General features: G+C 35.8%; 1 protein-coding gene across 3 annotated transcripts; it reads left to right on the top strand.

Moving 5' to 3' along the window:
* Positions 1–13,712: 13,712 nt before the first annotated feature.
* On the top strand, positions 13,713–19,468 carry LOC115964060 (UDP-N-acetylglucosamine--N-acetylmuramyl-(pentapeptide) pyrophosphoryl-undecaprenol N-acetylglucosamine transferase). 3 transcript variants are annotated; one of them, XM_031083355.1, is made up of 6 exons: positions 13,716–14,039; positions 14,128–14,982; positions 16,208–16,316; positions 17,743–17,878; positions 18,914–19,032; positions 19,355–19,468. In XM_031083355.1, exons 1-6 carry the CDS (start codon positions 13,942–13,944, stop codon positions 19,361–19,363), a joined length of 1,326 nt encoding a protein of 441 aa, XP_030939215.1. In that variant the 5' UTR covers positions 13,716–13,941; the 3' UTR covers positions 19,364–19,468. The 3 variants fall into 3 exon arrangements, with proteins under 3 accessions (XP_030939213.1, XP_030939215.1, XP_030939214.1); XM_031083354.1 differs by having other exon boundaries at positions 13,717–14,039; positions 18,914–19,053; positions 19,376–19,468; XM_031083353.1 differs by having other exon boundaries at positions 13,713–14,039; positions 18,914–19,468.
* Positions 19,469–20,199: the final 731 nt, after the last annotated feature.

The following is a 20,199-nucleotide window of genomic DNA, read 5'->3' as shown; positions in this document are numbered from 1 at the left end:
TTATTATTAAGTGAAAATTCACTTTTTAGTTTGAGGTCAGGACTCATCAAACTTGTAGGGCTTGGTTCTCATAAAGCAACAAATAAAAATTGTTGGCATAAAATATGGGTTTTTGCATTGATATGAGAGTACATTGATAGCATTTGCAAAAGAGATTAAATTCTATAAAGATGTGATGTAAAACTCATGTTTTATCTCTCCAATTCCAACATGCCACATCATCTTATCACATATATAAGAATAAGTACAACCACACCCAATTAATTATAATGCCATATTATAAATCTAACCAAATTGAGAGTTTATTGACATGTTATTAGATATGGTAAGATGTATTAAATTTTAAGTAAAATGTTTATACGGCAATCATTTATTGGATAGTATAAAATATGGGTTTTACACCCAATTCTTACCAAACTTGAACTCATATAGAGGTTCAAGAAAAAAGAAGCAAAGGGGTAAAGGCTGAAGCTGAAGAAGAAAGAAGAAATACTGTGTACAGCCCAAAGCTACAGATCGTTTTTGTATATTAGTAAATAAACTACTTGTCGTTTTGTACAGAGTTAATAGAATTAGTTAGCTGGTAGTTTAGACAGGTGTTAGCTTCCTATTGGTTGATATTTTTGGTTGTTAGTTTGTTAGACTTTACCCGTGCCTCTGTTCTTCCTATATAAGACCCAGAGGGTACTATTTATCTGTACACGAATTCATTCAGATACAAACTCTCTCTTTTTTACTCTCTCAGTTCCTCCATTGTTGAAGTTTGTGTGCATGAATTCTAACATGAGGAGAGAGAAAAGTTTAATAAAATATGAATAAATATTTTTAGCAAATATTTATGATAGTGCTCTAGCAAATGTCAAAATTATTTGGTATTTGGAACATCTTATGTCTGTGTTTGGTGTTTGGTCTGTCAAATGCTAAAAATTTAACATTAGGCCTACATGATGCGAATGCTCTAACAAAATTTACCTTGCACTTGAATAAATAAAATACATGGATTATTAATTTAACAAATTTACACTTTTTCCTACCACCCATTAATTACATGCTTGTCAATCTTAAACTTTATGTATCGTTGCAGCAAATTGAATTCACATGATTTGAAACAATAAGAGCATACATAATTACATATCCAAATATCCTATATAACAGCATGTAACAATAAGATTATTTAATACCAAAGAACAGTTTACCCAAAAAAAAATACCAAAGAACAAATCCTGAGAACAAAATTGAAAGTTCAATGGAAGTCATAACTCTAAATTATATTACACCACTTATTATCTCTGTATTGGATTCGAATTTTAACAAATCCACCATTGGATTAAATTCTATTTCTATACTTTACATGCTTGCAAAATTTTAAGATGATCAAAAATCAATAACTATATCATCAATCATATGTTTAAATCTTAAGTTTTTGCATTTAAAATTGTGCGTAGATCAAATGGTAAATGACATTTGATTGACACGAAACTTAGCGTACGTGTTAAGAACATAGTGAACATATAATTTAACGCTTGGATTTTTTAAAAATTTATCCAATAAGAAGTTATTAGGTGGTGTAACATTACATAAAGTTATACCATATATGTATGTTTTTATATATATATATATGTGTGTGTGTGTGTGTGCGCGCGCGCGCGCGCTCATGTGTATGTTTGATATTTAGATATAAACTGCTAACTGAAGTTTCAGATGCCTTTACAGTTTCAGATGCCACAAGCTCAACAACTTTTATTCTTTTTTGACAATAAGGGTAGAAAAATAGTGCACAAATCTGTGAAGGATTTAATTGCTCTTAGTCTTAGTGATTTAAGATCATTGAGAAAGCAAAATCTCAACTTTTTTGTCAGATATCTCAAAACAAAACAATGAACACAATATGATCTCATTAACTATTTTGTGATCATTACTACATATAGACCAGTTTTTCAATTTCATTGTTCCTTCTTGATCTCTCCCCAAATGATCTAAATTCTTCTCTCCTTAATATTCTTTTATAATAATTAAACCTTTAATTAATCATAAGTACCAATTGCTTTCATTAACATGAAATTATATTAATGTTCATCACAATGCTAGACCCTTATGTTACATTAAAATTCTACCTCGAAAGAGAAAAGGTGTGTACAGCTAGATCCTTGACTTATTTGCTATGACAGAAAATTTTTCAAAGCCGTAAAGCAAATCAGTAGCCACTAATATCTGGAAAAGGGAAATCATAGAATAGGCTTTGGCAAACTATTCTCTCTAAATATAGGTAAAAGAATGGGTTAATAATACAAAATCATTAGTGTTGCTTTTGTCAAGCTCTTACTTTGGCTTATGCTATCTGACCAGTACGTGGCATAAACTAATGCTCAGATACATTGAGAGTAAAAAAGGGGGAGAACTGGACATGTTCCTTTAACAATTGTTCAATCTAAACTTTCATTGATACAGTCAAGTGTGAAATTGATTATGTGATTAATTATGTTCTAAGTAGATCCTATATGCCAAATATTCAACCTTAAATATTTAGTTCCAAATTGCGATGACCAAAATATCTGTATTTTATTGTTTAATTAGCAAGAGGTTTCAAGTTTCAACAGAAAGCAATTTGATTGGAAAATTGTAGCCATCGAAGTTCTCTTCTCTGTACTCAAATGAGTGAGATTTGATGATGTGATCATTTGATTAGTCTAAACTAAAACTCCACCTTTCTCTTTTATTTGTAAGCATATTAATGTGGATCTGTACACTGTTATCATGTAGATGGATATGGTAGTTAAAGCCTTAAAGGTAAATTCCCCGTACGCAAAAACTCTGATTGAAGCCACACAGAAAATTTTAGATAACAAAAAAAATAAGAGCAACATTTCAATAGAACAAAGGAAGGATGCCTAGTAAGTAATCAAGGCAAGAAATTTTGTAAATTCTGGTGTTTGTGATAGTTACTTAGTGTTGCAAACTTTTATACCCGTTTTTTCACTTATCGTGGGCCAGACAAGAGGAGTCCAAAATCCTAGTAAAATGCAAGGCTTAAGGGCCTGGCAAGAAAGTCGAGGGCAAGAAAAATCAATGAGTCAAGCTCAAAGACCCAAGACGAACAAGAGAATATAAAAGCCTAAGAGAGAGAAATGTAAGAGAAAGCAACATGCAACAGAATGCCCTAAAATTGGGTAATAAGTCGGACCTAAGGATGGCCCACAATCCCTTGAATGGGGAACGGAGCAAGAAGGGTGACCTCTATAAAGGGCATCTTTCAAAAAGGGTAAACTTGGGCCAAGCATAGCCCAAAAATCATGAGGAGAGGACATACAAAATAGGTCTTCCATAGGATGACCTAACCAAATTGGGCCTAAAGCCCTTTTTGATCCAGTAGAGAATATTTGGCCCATAAAGACCCAATTCCCTTTGTATAAAAGATAAGAACTACCCACTGTTTTCAACAAAGAAGGCATGACAAAAACAAAAGAAAAGAAGAAAGAGAAAGAGAGGTACATGCAAAGAGAAAAAATATATGAAAAGAGTAACACCAAGATCCAGGACATGCGAGCAAGAATGTCAAGAGTCTTACCCTTCTACATCCCCGACCACGCAAGAGGGGTTGGACCGACTGGTTCAGCTATTTCAACCGAGAACCGGGTACCAAGTACTAGTTTGGTCTAGTAAAAATGGCCAAAACCAGTAAAAATTAGGAACTGGAGGCAACCGGTCCAATCTGGTTTTTAAAACCATGCCTATTACTGATGAAGCTTAGAAGAAGTGATTTGGTAAAGAGGGGGAAAGACCTTAGTTTGGCATCTTGCCAAGGCTCCTTTCTGAAGATGCTTTTCTGAATAAGCATCTTTTCCATAAAATGAAGGGCTGATGGGAGTCGTGCAATGCACATTTAGGAGTCCAAACAAAGAGCATTAATTGCCCCTTTACCATTTTAGGAGGAAACAGTTAGGCGGTCTTGCGGCAGACTAGGATCTACCCAAAAAATAAGAAGACCACCAACTCTGAAGCAAACAAAGGCACCTTGACTAAGTTGAACAGCCAATAAGAAATTGGGTGGGGGAGCCTTATTGTCCAAGTTTGATTAGGGAGAAGAGGGAAAAAGAGGCCAAAATAGGGAGAATGGTTGTTCAAATTTGTGTATAAAAAGGGGGATAGGACTATGAACAGGTAGATGGAAATCAAGGTAGCCTAATTGGAGAAATGAGAGGAAAAAAAAAAAAAAAAGTAGAAAGTAACATCTGAGAGATACTTAGAGGCGTTTATGGTAGAGAGTGATAGGAGAGAAACACTTAAGAGTACTCATGGCAGAATAGCAGAAAGTTAGCATGCATCACTAAATGAATCTTTCCCTCTCCTATTGAGAACTATTTATACCTTCTGCAGGCTATTTGGACTCATACTCCAAACTACACAGTTTTCGTCCAAAGTTGGTAGTAAGGCTATGTGAGTTGTTGTTGATATCTTCTTAGTCAGTTTTTCAGCAAAGAGCAATTTATGAATTCTTATACTTATTTGGCACTTATTTTCATATTTATTGATTTCCTAACATTTTTTGGGCTAACAATTATTGGGATATCCTATGTATTGTTCTTTGTTGTATTGGAGTGTGTTGTTTGTGCACAAACTGGATTGCAAGGCCCATCCTACAGAGATGGCCAGGCCCAATTTCCTCAAGCTTGAAGAGCCTTAACCCAAGTCTGTTGATGGCACAAAAAAAAGGCACCCACACATGGTTTGATCATATGGTCTAGGTCAAAGAAGGAAAGTTGTCGATGGCTACATTTTTACTATACTGAATTACATATTACAATGAGCCTAATGTGAGATATTTATAGGATATTAAACCAAATATTAACCATAAATTAGTAGTACAAGCAGAATACTTTGCTTGTATGCCAAGAGCCTTTAATCTCAATTGACATATCTTGGTTTGTTTAACAAAGACACCCTGGATTCAAATCCTACCTCCCCCATTGTAAATATTCAATTAAAAAGAAATAACGACTTTGCTTGAGCACCAAGTATTGGGCTTGGATTTTGACTAGGATTATGCTTCTCTCTTCCTTTATACTATCTATCTTCGACACCCCCTTCAAATTCAACGTGAGAGTTTAAAGACAACTAGAATTTGTAGAGAAAGCTAGTGAAGATGAATTGGCCTTGAATATGACCATAAATTCCCAAAATGAATGGAGAATGGACCACGTAGATTGCAAAAATTTGACTTTCACTCTTACATATAGTTAAACTTTTTCAAAAATATATATGGATGGCGCTCCTAAAACACCTCATATTTCATATATAACCTTATTACTATTAGAAATACTGAATAATTGTATTGTATTTCTCAAAATAATAGAATATACATGAGTGCCTTTATATAGGAGGCATATGTGTGCAGTACAAGTAAGAGTATAGTACAAAAATGTGTGCTATACAAGTAATCTAGTTGTGCCTAAAGCCCACAACACTATATACGTTAACAGTCCCCCTCAAACTCAAGGTGGATGTGAGACCAGCTTGAGGTTGTCAACCAAATCACGAACGCGTCCCTTAGGATGTGATTTAGTGAAGATATCTGCAAGTTGATCTTTAGAGGAAACTGAGATCAACTTGAAAACACCATGGACAAGATGATAACGGATAAAATGACAATTAATCTCGATATGTTTAGTCCATTCATGGAAGACATCATTGTGAGCAAAATGAATGGCACTCTGGTTGTCACAATAAAGAGGAGTAACAGAAAATGTGAACACACCTAAGTCTTTAAGAAGCTATCGTAGCCAAAAGAGCTCAGATGTGGTATCAGCAAGGGCACGATATTCTGCCTCATTACTAGAGCGGGCCACATGAGTTTGTTTCTTACTTTACCAAGAAATCAGAAGAACCAAGAATAAAGCAATAACTAGTGGTGGACCTGCGATCAGTGGGATCTCCTGCCCAATCAGCATCAAAAAATGCACAGAGAACAAAAGGAGACTGAGCAGAGTAGAAAAGACCATGGAATAGGGTGCCCTTTAGGTATCAAAGAATGCATAGAATAGCAGCATAGTGAGTTGATCATGGAGTAGACAGACTGGTGAACAGCATAAGAAATGTCTGGATGAGTGACAATGAAATAAACTAGGCTGTCAACCAAGCATCTGTAAAGAGAGAGATTAGACAATGGTTTCCCTCCTAAGGGAGTTAGATGCGCATTAAACTCAACTAGAGTGTCAACAGTCTTGCTATCAGTAAGTCCAGCTCAAGACAAGAGTTCAGAGGCATACTTGGCTTGAGTAGTATAAAGTCCATTTGTAGAATGAGTGATTTTAAGACCCAAGAAATAGCTGAGATGTCCAAGAAGTAGCTGAGGTCATCACTAATTATGATCATATCATCCACATACAGGAGAAGTAAAATAGTGTTTTTGTCAGTGCAACGAAGAAATAAGACAGAATCATAATGACTGGCCATGTATCCCAAGCGAGAAATGGTAGAGCTGAATTTGGAAAAACAAGCTCGTGAAGCTTGTTTAAGGCCATAAGGTGCATGTCAAAGGTGACAATACTTGTTTGATTCAACAGAGAGACTAGAAGGAGGTTGCATATAAACTTCTTCATTTAAATCCGCATTAAGGAATGCATTTTTTACATCCATTTGAAAAATGTCCCATTTACTGGCAGCAGCAACAGCTAAGAGAGCACGAACAAATGAGATACGAGCAACTGGAGCAAAAGTCTCTTCATAATCAATCTCATACTCTTGTATAAAACCTTTTGCAAAAAGACGTGCTTTGTAGCACTCAATGGACCCATCAAAGCGAGTCTTAATCTTGTAGATCCACTTACAACCAACCACAGATTTCCTAGAGGGGAGAGTCACCAAATCCCAAGTATGGTTTTTAGATAATGCATCAAGTTTCTCTTTCATTGCAATCTGTCATAAAGTGTCAGTGGAAGCCTCATGATAGGTGTGAGGCTCGTGTAGTGTAGCAAGGGCAATGTAACAATGATAGTCAAGTAAATGTGCAAAAATGGATCTTACCCAAGTTGAGTAACGAGGTGGAATGTCTTATACAAGATCTTCAGGTGGAGCAGGAGCAAGGGACCCAAGCTCAGGGTTGGGTAGCTCGTCTTCGACCTGTTTATTTCCCACCTGTTCATTAAATGGTGAACTAGAAAAGGGATCAAGGATATTTGGTGGTTGGACAGAGAAATCTATAGAAGAATCAGGAGCAGCTACAGAAGGAATATGTGCCTCATCTAGAAAAAGATCTAAGACAGAGGAAGAAGATAGGGAGGCATGGAAGTAAGAGAGCTTGACAAAGAAGCGATGTTCCCAAAAGACAACATTGTGAGAGATATGAAAATGATGAGAGACAGGATCATAATAGCGATACCCCTTTTGAGTTTCGTCATAACCAAGAAAACAACAAAGCCTTGAATGAGGCTCAAGTTTGTTATGCTCATGTGGTTGAAGAAGAACGAAACAAGCAGAACTGAAGGAGTGAAGGTGGTGATAGTCTAGAGGTGACCCAAAAAGGTGCTCATATGGAGTTTGATTTTGGATAACAGGACTTGGAATGCAATTAATAGCATGAACAACATGAAAAGCAGCTTCGCCCCAAAAAGGAGCAGGAACTTTGACAGAGAGAAGGATATCACGAATAGTGTCAAGAATATGACGAAGTTTTCATTCAGCTCTACCATTTTGTTAAGAGGTACCTAGACAAGTTAGTTGATGAATAGTGCCATAGAAATGCAAAACAACTTAGAAAGCATATTGAGTGTATTCAAGAGCATTATCAAATCGAAAAAAACTTGATGCGTTTGGAAAACTAAGTTTCAACTATTTTTGCAAAATTAGAATATACTTGCAATAATTCAGAACGATGTTTCATATTAAAAATCTAGCTATAGTAAGAGTAATCATCAAAAAAGACAACAAAATATTAAGACCCACCAATACTAGAAACAGAGGAAGACCCCCAAACATCAGAATGAATAAGGTCAAAGATATTAATGGATATTGATTCATTAGTATTGAAAGGTAAAGCTTGTTGTTTTTCTAACTGGCATGAAACACAGTCAAAATTTTCTGTAGACACTGAACCTAACAAACCTCTAGAAGCCAATTGTTGTACTCAAAAGGAAGATGCGTGACCAAGTCAAGCATGCCAAAGTTCAAGGGAAGGAATTAAAGAAACTGTAGTAGCGGTAGCAACAGAAACAAGAGCAACAAGTGGAAGACGAAGGTTGTCCACAGGAAACATACGCCCAACTCTAGGACCGATCTCACGCTCCTGTCCCGTCCTCGGATCCTGCACAATACACCCAGAATAATCAAAGATAATGTGATAACCCAACTCAGCTAATTATCTCATAGGAAATAAATTGTAAAAAGGGTCAAGAACATTAAAGACCCCAGGAATCGAGAAGTTGGAGGTTAAAACGGAACCTATATTATGACCCGACATTGTGGAACCATTTGCTGTGCGAATATTAAAAGGGTGTGGTGCAAGTTTAAGTTCAAAAAATAAGAACGAGTGAGGTGTCATGTGATTACAAAAAGTAGAATCCATAAGCTAAAAGGAAGGAGACATACTAGATAAAGTTGAGAGAGAAGAGGAATAAGATGCATTGCTAACCATACTAATGACATTAGCGATGATATTTTTAAGGTCATCTATGGATATGGTGAAAGTGCGTCCTGAAGATTTAGACTGTGCAGAGACGGGAGCCATTAGCTGGACACTCTCAATGTTAGCAACAGTAGCAGTAGAAATTGAAACAGTTGATTTTTTGCGATGATAGCAAGTCTCAATATTGTGGCCAAAACTTTTGCAAAAATTGCAAAAACGTTTGCTGGATTGTCAGCAATGATTATTGCAACAAGAAAAAGACCTGTCCTTATTCTTCATTTAGAAGCAAAATATGCAAAAATGGACTGCAAAAATGAAATCTACGTGAAAAACTAGGAAAGAAGCACCTGGACTGCAAAAAGTCAACCCAGGCAAAAAGTTAATGGTCAAAGGCGGCGATTAACAGTCAACCAAAAAGTCAACAGTGATGACGTCAGCGTGATGACGTAATCGTTGACTGAGTGCTAACATGTTGCTAATGCAAGCATTGATCACATGGCTTGATGATGTCACTAGGGCTAACATGGCATAACCGATGACGTCAGCCAACCGAGTTCTGGCACGTGTAGATGCGTGGAAGTTCGTGAAGAGGATTGGTGGCACGTGATTTTAATGCCAAGACTTGTAGCAGCGCATGGAGGCACGTGAAAGGTCCGATGAAGACGATTTTTTCACAAAAGAGCAAATTAGAGAGATTACTTTCTGATGGTGCATCTATAGTTTGATCGGAGAAGCGGAAGTGGTGGTGGCAGCAAGGCAGTGGTCTTTGATGTACTGGAGTCACGGTGGAGGCAGTGGTGCTGCTCACAACAACTGCTGCAATGGATGACACCCAAGAAGACAAGACTGCTTAAGAGCGGCACACTAGAGGGTTAGAGTAGTGGCTCTGATACCATGTTAGAAATACTGAATAATTTTATTGTATTTCTCAAAATAATAGAATATACATGAGTATCTTTATAAAATAGACATATGCGTACAATACAAGAAAGAGTGTAGTACAAAAATGTGTGCTATACAAGTAATTTAATTGGGCCTAAAGCGCACAACACTATATACGTTAACAATTACATTAGTTAAAATTTTATCTTTGGCCCCCCATTCTTGAAATTCTAGTTCCACCCTTGATTATGACAATGATGAACAATAACACTGGATGAATGCTAGAAGACAATAAAGGCCTAAGAAGGCTGCATCAATGACCAAGGAGGAGTTGCTATGTTAACATCTTCGGATGATTGATTTATTTTTTTAATTGATCATTGTAGTCTTTTGATGAAGATTTATTGTCTGGCAAAATTATAATCTTTTATGATATGCTATGATATTTTGTTTACTTTATTGTTGCATTCTAGTTCTTGAGTTTGTTTAGGGTCTTTTGTTATAGAGTTGAGAAGGAGGGAGATTGTTAGGATATTTATAGTATAAATAGTTATGTAAAAAATTTTACTTGTAATGTTAAAATTTCATTGTAATTGTTTCTTAACTTATAAGAAAGCTCTACATGGTGCATATTAGGGAAATTTAGTTAAGTGAAGTTGGGACCAATCAAGCAAAGTTACACAATTCAAAATTCTATTAGACAAAGAGTTTCTTCTAAAACTTACAAAACATTCGGTCAAGCGATTCTGTTATGGAAATTCACAAATTGGGATTTTCTCAATTGTTTGTGGAGCTAATCACTCCTTAAGTGTTACCCATATAAGAATGAAATTAAAACCCGAATATCCGTGATACAAAAATCTTGATGGCCAAAGAGTGTATCATGTGAAAACCTAACCAAGTGCCATCTATTTCTTCACCCAGTCCAATTGACCAATTTTTGAGAGGAGATTCACACCCACAACACAAAGATCACTTTATTGATATTAGAGTGTTGTTAGAAACCATAGAGGCAATGATCAAATCTTCAAGTAGCCTTCGAGTAATCAAGAGATCGATTTGCAGTTAGCGATCGAATTATAGCATTGAAGAATTGTGAAGACAATGGCTAGATTAGTAGTTGCAGTAAGAGCAAAAAGCTTAGATACAATGTATACAGAAGGTCTTGTAAGTTGGTAGTATTTAGGGGTGTAATCGGTTCGGTTTGGTCGGTTTTTTTAGTTTTGGCCAACCAAAACCGAAATTTTCGGTTTGTGAAATTCCCAACCGAAATTGACCAAAATAATTGGAAACCGATCAGTTTTGGTTGTATTTCGATTTTGGTCAGTTTCAGTCAGTTTTCGGTTTCAGTCAACATCATAGATTCACAGTCACAAAAAGAAAAAAACAACTCAACATCACATGGGGTTATCGATTTTTCAATAAGAAAATAACAACTCAAAATCACAATCACAGATTTACAGAAAATAGCAATATTAAACAAAACCCAAAATACAAAAAAGAAAGAGGGTTATCGAGAAATGTCATTGTGAGAAACTGAGAATGAAAAGATCAAGCCGGCGTGGGGAGGCCGGCTTGTGGAGGTGGCGACAGAGGCCGATTCGTGTGGAGGTGGCGGCAAAGGTAGATCGAGGCAGCAGCAAAGGTAGATTCATGTGGAGGCCAGTGTGTGAAGGCAGCGGCAGAGGCAGATTGAGGCAACGGCAGAGACAGATTCGTGTGGAGGCGACACAAAGACAGATTTGCGTGGAAGTCGGCGTGGAGTGGAGGCTGTGAGAGGGATTGGAGTGGGGGCTGTGAGAGGAGACTGTGAGAGCTGAGAGGGACTGGAGTCTGAGAGTGAATGTGAGAACTAATAACGTGTGGGTCTATTGGGTTTTTTTTTTTTTTTTTTTTTATAGTTTAATTAGATTAAGTTTAATTAGATATCTAATTAGTAATTAGTTTAATTATAGTTACTTAATCTAATGATAAAATGAAAATTGAAAACATGAAATGTAAAGGCTGGATCATTTTTTTTTTTAAAAGGCCCAAATGTTTTTAAACAAAATGAAAAGCCCAAATATGTATAGGAGGCCTAAATATTTATAAAATTTATATTATATATAAAATATATTATAAAATGTTATAATATGATTTGGTTCGGTTCAGTCGGTTCGATGCATTCAAACTGAAAACTGAATCGAATATTTTCGGTTTTAAAAATTCAAAATTGAAACCGAAACCGAACCGAAAATTTGGCAATGGTTCGGTCGGTTTCGGCCGGTTTGTTTGGTTCGTCGGTTTTTTGCACACCCCTAGTAGTATTGCGACTTTTTCATAGTGGATTTGACGAGCTAGGCATGGCCTTGGGAGTGTTTTTCCTTATTGGGTTTTCACTTCGTGAACAATCCATCATCTCGTGTGTGTGAGATTGTTCATGTGATTGTTTGATTTACTAATTTATCTAAATAGCACAATAATCAGATTAGTCAACTCTTTGGACTGTTAATTGCAAAATCGATTAGTAAAATGTGCATAGGAGTCTAAAGGTAACTTTCGGATTCCGTAAAACACTCAATTCTAGATATTCTATTTGCCGATATGTGGGAATCTAATAACATGCATGGCCTTAAAACAAGCTGTGTGTTGTTTGTTAAGTCCGGTAAGCACGTTTTATCCCTCCCGCCCAAAAAAAAAAAAAAAGTCCAATAAGCACGTTATTTTGTTAGTTGATCTTCGAATCCTGAAACAGTCACGTGCATTTTTCTCAAATGAAAATGTTTCTAACAGTTAACCTACATTATAATGACAATAGAGAGACTATCCGGTGTGAGAGCTTAAGAAAACTGTATATTGAATATAATTTGAATCACATTTTGAAAAGTACAAAAGGATTTGATGAAAACTATATATTGAATCACACTCACAATAATACAGGGGTCACAATCTAGCGTTATTTGAATTTGATAATTCAAGAAAGAGTTTTAATCAATTTAAACACTGTCTAACGTTTTCTTATTTTATTCGAAACTGAGACAATCCCGAACGAACAAAATTATATGTAAACCAGATATTTTCTTTATTGAGCAATTTCTCTACCTCCCTTAACTTCAAGTATAAGCAGAATTCGTAAAAAAGTCCCGTTACTATACCAAAAAAATCATCTGAATTTTTTCCATCGTACTCAAATAATTTTTTGTTGCACACACTATGTACAAATACAAACTGCCCATTATAAATGAAAACATAATTTTTTCAAGTTTTAAATCGTGACTTAAAGTTGTGTTTTTAATTATAATGGGCAATCGATGGCAACGAGATAGAGCAGGGTCGAAGGATGGGAATTTCACCCACACCTCGCAAGGTTTTATCTTGCTCCAATTCCGCCCAACCCTACATGATAGGGCAAACTTTCTTTCCCCCATCCTCGTCCCTTAATACACTACTCGTGTCAATTTGACTTGCCCCACATCTGTTACAATTTTTTTTTCTTTTATATAAAAATCTATTTCAATAATATAAATATACTAAAAATTATAAATAAATTTATCACATCAGATAAAAACTAATTTTAAGTAAGAATTGAATAATATTATTCAAAGTGTTTAATAAGAAAATATCATATCAAAAAAAAAAGGTGTTTTAATATATATGCATTTAAATACTTATTTTTATAGAAGAATATGCATTTAAATACTTAGTAATACAAACTAAGTTTTTTTAACACCAACAGTATAATAGCACATAAAAACTCCTAATATACATATTGCCTAGTTCTTAATTTCCACTTTATTTCATCGTAGCGTGGGGTGGGACTAGGCGGGACAAAATGGCCATCTCCTAATCATGATCATCCTTAGAGATGTTTTCAATTTGTAGGAGAAGTTGGTCCAGTTCCAAAAATCAGCATTGATAGGAGTAAGACGAGAAAGTATACCATGTTTCAGTAATACCAACTCAGTATCTATTTTGGTATTTTTTACCCAATAAATGAGTAACATTTGTTTCAAAAAATTACATCAGAATACTTCTATAAATTAATCATAATCTTCTATATTATCAGAAAGATAAATTATTAAAGTAATCTGATATAATTTTTTGAAATAAATATTATTCATTTATTAGATAGGAAATATTAAAATAAATACTTAGTTGGTATTATTGAAATATGGAGCACGAAAGCAACTCTCAAAACTCAATTGTGGTTAAGACTTGACTAGGAGGAGGCGCCAGTGCACCAATATTAAACACTTTTTGTTTATCAACTGTCTTTCTCAACTCCCATTACTTGTACTCCCTCTCCCTCCCTGGTTCTCCACACCCACCAGTGGAGTTGTGTCTGAGATACCCCACTTTCAACTCACCACCCAGTGTTCTTTCTCACACTCTTTACTCTGACTTTCAATACAAGTCCACTCTTCACCAATGCACCCATCAATATTCCTTCTTCCCCAGCTCTAATGGCCATTTCCATTTCTCCAAAACCCCCATACTTACCATTCTACTCTTCTCTCTCCTCCTCCTTTTCTCTCACTCTTCCACTTAAACCCAAATCCAGGCAAGCTCTGCATCTCTCTCTCTTTCTACACACACACACTGAGTTTACTGATCTCTCTCTGTTTTTTTTTTTTTTTTTTCCATTTCAGGTCCCTCAAGCTCCTCTGCTGTCTCTCCCTCGAACACCAACAACCAAATGAGCAAATACCCACCACGCAAAATGATGCCACTGACACTCTCCGTGTGGTCTTCGCCGCTGGTGGCACTGGTGGCCACATATATCCCGCGGTCGCCATTGCCGACGAGCTCAAAATCACCAACCCCAACGTCCAAATCCTCTTCCTAGGCACACCCAATAGCATGGAAAGCGCCGGAATCCCCTCCACTGGCTATGCCTTCGCCCCCGTCCCCGCCTCTCCCCTAGCCCGACCTCTTATCTCCCCACGAAACCTCTTGCTCCCCATCCGCTTGATAAAAAGCCTGATCCAAAGTCATCGAAAACTTTCGGAATTTGATCCTCATATTGTTGTTGGTACTGGCGGGTACGTCTCATTCCCAATATGCCTAGCTGCTTGGCTGAAAGGCATTAAGGTTGTGATCCAAGAGCAGAACTCAGTTCCAGGGATTGCCAATTGGGTTCTTTCATTCTTGGCTGAGGTTGTTTTCGTGGCGTTTAATTCGACCATTGATTGTTTTCCAAGGAAGAATAAATGTGTGGTGTGTGGGAATCCGGTGAGGATGGCATTGAGGCATTACGTGCCAAAGGCAGCAGCGAGGTTGAGGTTCTTTCCTAAGTCAGGGAAGGAGGGGGATTTGAAGGGAAAGGTTTTGTTGGTGCTTGGAGGGTCTTTGGGTGCTAATGCTATTAATATTGCTATGTTGAACTTGTATTATCAGATGCTGTTGCAAAACAACAACTTGTTTATTATATGGCAGACTGGAGTTGAGTCCTTTAATGAAATGGAGAGCCTTGTAAAAACTCACCCGCATTTGTTTTTGACGCCGTAAGTAGTTTTCTGTATGAATGAGATACAATCTATTTGTTAGTCTATTTATGATTCCATTACTTTGAGTGTTTCTGTAAATGCAATTGCTTGCTGCCTTGTTGGTTTGAAGTGAACTTGGTAATAATATTACTTAACAATCTTGCGAAATAATGGTGTGTAACATGCCAGATTTTCGCTGCTCAACAATGAGATAGTGAAAAGCACACGATAGAATCAAACTGGTTTTTCTGTATGACCATGAAGAAGCATGAAACTTGTGACAACCAAGGTTAATTGTTGTCTATTGATGTCATAGATATTATAGGGGAGAAACTACATAACTATAAATTTCAAAATATTATTCCATAGGTATTCTAGTTGGGTACTTGGATACTACTTTCAAATAGTTATGAAAAGGTTTACCTCTATTCTCTTACAAATAAGCAGCAGAGCAAGTGGGTTTTTTTACTCTCTCGTACAGAATGTATTTTGAACTTCTTATGTATTTTGTTTAACTTTTTAGGATCTTTCTACATCCCCATCTTAGTGCTAAGAAGCTGCTTTGCATGATGGATTATGTCTGCGCGCACCCCCCCCCCCCCCCAACAAAAAACAAAAAACAAAAAACAAAAAACAAAATCATCAGTTGAAAAGGTATAAACAGGCATGTAACCTACATTTTTTTAGATTTTCCTGTATGTATCCAATTTCTTATCTTAAGTCAATTCAACTAACCATTTAGACTTCCGGGTAGTAATATCTCTTTGCCCTACACTTGATAGCTGTTGCCTTGGCCTACCTCTGCTAATCCTCTCCTATTTTTTTCAACTCAGTATAAGTTTTGGTGGAAAGCAATGAATAGCCCAATATGGTGAAATCACTCAAATTGGTCAAATTCATCAAATGGTGTCCAACAATGCTGATAGATTCAAATTTTCATGAAGCAAACATCAGACAACTTATTTAACTACAGGATTCTTGCTTCTTTCCATTGTCTACTTTGAGGTCTAGATATATTCTGCTTTAGTTGTAATGATCTATAACATTTATTTGCACTCCTGTTCCTACTAACAATTTTCTCACCATCATTTTAAGTTTGACTTCAATAATTATGATCTGATTTATAAATTTATGACCTGCTTTTAACTTTGGAAGCTCAAATAGAATGGTTGTCTTCAGGTGTAATTTATAATCTACTTGGTTATTAGTTCCTTTTAGTCTAATGTGCCTCTGTTTTATGAAGGTTTATGCACTCTATGGATTTAGCATATGCAGCTGCAGACCTTATCATTTCTAGAGCCGGTGCTATGACTTGCTATGAGATCTTGGCCACTGGGAAACCTTCTATTCTGGTAAAGAAGCTTCATTTTTCATTTCCTTTTTAAATTTAAGAAAAAATTTTAAATAAAAATTCCCTTTATATTGTACTAATTTTCATATATGAGATTATAACATTTTGGGATCTAATTTGACAAATCAAGTAGGATAGTGTTTTTATTTTTTGGCATTTCATGATAGGTATCTTAAATCTGCACCAACAATTTACATGAAAAGGCAAAGTTTTGAAGTTTGAACTAATCATCTAATACTTTCATCTTGTAAATTTTGAATATTTGATCTTAGTGATTCGTGTATTCATTTATTAGTTATTACCTCTCAAAAAAGATGATTTATGATTATTTAAGTGGTTCTGCTTCTTCTAGGAAGATTCGGGGAGATGGAAGAAGTAAAATCAAATTATAAATAACAATGTTTAAATTTTTTTTTTTTTTTTTTGAAAAATGGTGGTAACTACCTTTATACCTGTTGGAAGGTCCAGAAGATATTATCCTTGAAAAATCTATTGACGTTATGCACAATGCAGCTCTTTTCGAATGTATGTGCTCTAATGATGCTGATCAGGTTTTTTCTGTACTGAATCTAGGAACTGCTTCTGACTGACATACATGCCTGATGAGAATATAAGATTAAAAACTTAATAAATAATAGACATGTTTGAGTTTTGGATATGAATCTAAGTTTTATTGGGGAAGTCTCAGTCTTTATACTCGTTGGAAGGTCCAGAAGATATAATCTCTGAAAAATCTATTGACGTTATGCCCAATGCGTCTTTTTGAATGTGTGTGCTCTAGTGATGCTCCTAATAATTTTTCTGTGGGATCTAGGAACTGAATCTGACTGACATTCCTTTTTCTTGATTCTTGAAATCTGTCAGTCATAACTCATAACTAAAAAATAATGATCAAGTATGAATACATAACTATGTAATTATTCATGATGATATGATGACAAAATAAATCCTGAAGAACAAAAGTATGAGGTCCCAAGTTAGTAATTTTCCAATCTCTCTCTCTCACATGTCCAAAAAAAATGGCATCTTATTTTTTTCCATTTATGCTTATAAACCCATGCCTATATGTTCATCTTATATGGCATTTTATCACCCTGCATGTGAAACTCACTTTCCAGCCGTGTTTTCAATTTTTCTCATGTCCTTAATTGGGTTGGTTTTATTGCCTGAGTGTAAAAAGATATACTCCCCACCATCCTAAAGTAGATGGGAGTTTTGCAAATGGCACATATTTTATTGACATAAAATGAAGACAACAATTTTCATGAATGCTCTGAGGGGTGCCAAGAAATCTAAGGACGATATGGGAAGTTCAGTGGGTAAAAGATTTCAACTTTTACGCTTCCATGCACTTTGGGCTGTGCAAGAAGGAAAGCACCCCTTCTAGTTTGGGAGGAGGGAGTAATTATGTCTTTCTGACTTTGTAGATACCATCTCCAAATGTTGCTGAAGGACATCAATTCAGAAATGCTTCTTTACTGGCTGATTTAGCAGATTGCAAGGTTATAACTGAAGATGAACTTGATTCAACCACCCTTGCCATTGCAATTGAAGAGATATTGGGTATGTTGAATCTTTTGCTTAGATTTGTGGTTATTATTGGATGTTCATTCATTACTTTACTGTGCTGGAATTTAAAAACTCTATATTTGACTTCCAAATCATAATGAGATCTTGATTTTCCAGATTTTCACATGATGAAACTCTAGAGTACTTATGCAGTTCCACTGGTTTTACTAAGCTACATAGATAATTTTAGTTCTTATGAAATCCTAGAAAGGTGAGATGTGAAATGCATTAGGATCCTTAACATGCAAATAGAATGGGTCCCCCCCCACCCCTTCCAACACCCCCTCCCAAAGGGCAAAACATGTGGGAATTGTAGAAGGGAACTGACAGTTATTATATTGTAGGGCTCTGACAATTCTTACCTGTGAAGATTCATCAATGAGGTGAGGTTGCTCCATCTAACATTTGGGTACTCAACTTCAGTGCCATTGTCCAGCATTGCTTTGCCTGAAGTGCTTGCTTGAATATTTTGCCTGATGATGATTCCCCTAACATTTAGCCCAAATGGTTCTTTTTGTTAAACAGTTACAGAGGCCAATACCCAGTATTGCTTCCTCTGATATTTTACAAAATTGAAACTCAGGACTTTATTAATTTGAGGCTTGCTCTTATATTTCCTGAAATTTTTCTTAGGACTCTTTAAAATGCATGTGGTTGAGGCATGTAATTTTGGTTGTCCGCATCCTTTTTGCTATTTTCTTTGAACATGCCACCTTCACAGTATTATTATTTCCAACTTCACATAAAAGCATTAAGAATATTCAAGTGTATGTTTCTATTATTTCAAATGTGTTATGTCATATTTGGGTTTGAGTGTGTATAGTTATGTTAGATGTGTAAAGTTATGTTAGAGATAAGTGGTTGATTTTTTTTATTCTTTTGGCCACGTGTTAATAAATTGTATAAATAAACTTGTCCTTGAAGATGTTGGATGTCATTTGTGGGTATTGTTATTAATAATGAAAACCATGATAATTAAAACGTTCTTTGTTCATTTTTTTTCCTTAAAATTGTCTTCACGTTTGACAGGAGATGAGAGCAAAATGGCAGATATGTCTGAGAGGGCTCTCAAAGCTGCAAATCCCAATGCCTCTGCAGAGATTGCACAACATATTCTATCTTTAGTCAACTTATCAACAGTGAAGGAGATGCAATAAAGTTGCTTCATGGTTGAAATATAAATATTCTGCTTCTCAAATATGCCAGGCTGTAAATTTTACTCTTGGCATTCAATTTGCTTTCCACCAAGGCAGTGAAACTCAGATGCATGTGTGAAGGAAGTCGAGATCAAATAATTGTTTTTGAGGGTTGGTCAAGGGACTAGAATCATAAAATCTCTCTCTCTCTCTCTCTCTCTCTCTCTCTCTTTATTGTTGTTAAGCTGTAATAGAAGAGGTGGTATCTTTTTTAAGGGTACATGTAACATCTCACTCACATGGATCTCACAATGTTATATAAACAGTGAAGGAGATGCAATAAAGTTGCTTCATGGTTGAAATATAAATATTCTGCTTCTCAAATATGCCAGGCTGTAAATTTTACTCTTGGCATTCAATTTGCTGTCCACCAAGGCAGTGAAAGTCAGATGCATGTGTGAAGGAAGTCAAGATCAAATAATTGTTTTTGAGCGTTGGTCAAGGGACTAGAATCATAAAATCTCTCTCTCTCTCTCTCTCTCTCTCTCTCTGATAAAATAGGATGAAAGAAAAGAATAAATGTAGCTAACCCTTACTCCGAAATTTGAGACTAAAGCTTTATTGTTGTTAAGCTGTAATAGAAGAGGTGGTATCTTGTTTAAGGGTACATGTAACATTACTCTCACATGGATCTCACAATATTATATAATATCTCTTACGTATGTCCTACTCAACTAGACCATGTTTTATTGATTGATTAGAAAGAGGTTTCAACACAAAGCAATTTGATTAGATAAAGTTCTTTTCTCTTAAATCAATTGAGTGAGATTTGTTTATGTGATGACTTGATTAGTCTAAAGTCTAAACAAAAATTTCAGCTTTCATTTTTATTTGTACACTGGTATGGTGTAGATAAATGTGATAGTGAAGATGATATTAAGGTAGAGCGTAGTGGAAATCTATTTCTTCTTAATTCCAATAATTTAAATTTTGTATGAGCCATAAGGAACAAAGGGGTCCATAATGCATTCGTGTTCTCCTTGTATCGTGATAAATATAAGTAGTTGAATAGTGTTGTTTAATTTACCACTTTCCTAAAAACTACATACCATCGATCATAACACCAAATGGATATTTCAAAGTTCATTTGCATGATTACTTTGCCGTGTGGTGAGTTGA

Source organism: Quercus lobata, chromosome 10 (assembly GCF_001633185.2).
Source record: "Quercus lobata isolate SW786 chromosome 10, ValleyOak3.0 Primary Assembly, whole genome shotgun sequence".
NCBI lineage: Eukaryota > Viridiplantae > Streptophyta > Magnoliopsida > Fagales > Fagaceae > Quercus > Quercus lobata.
This window is presented reverse-complemented; position numbering and strand designations above follow the sequence as displayed.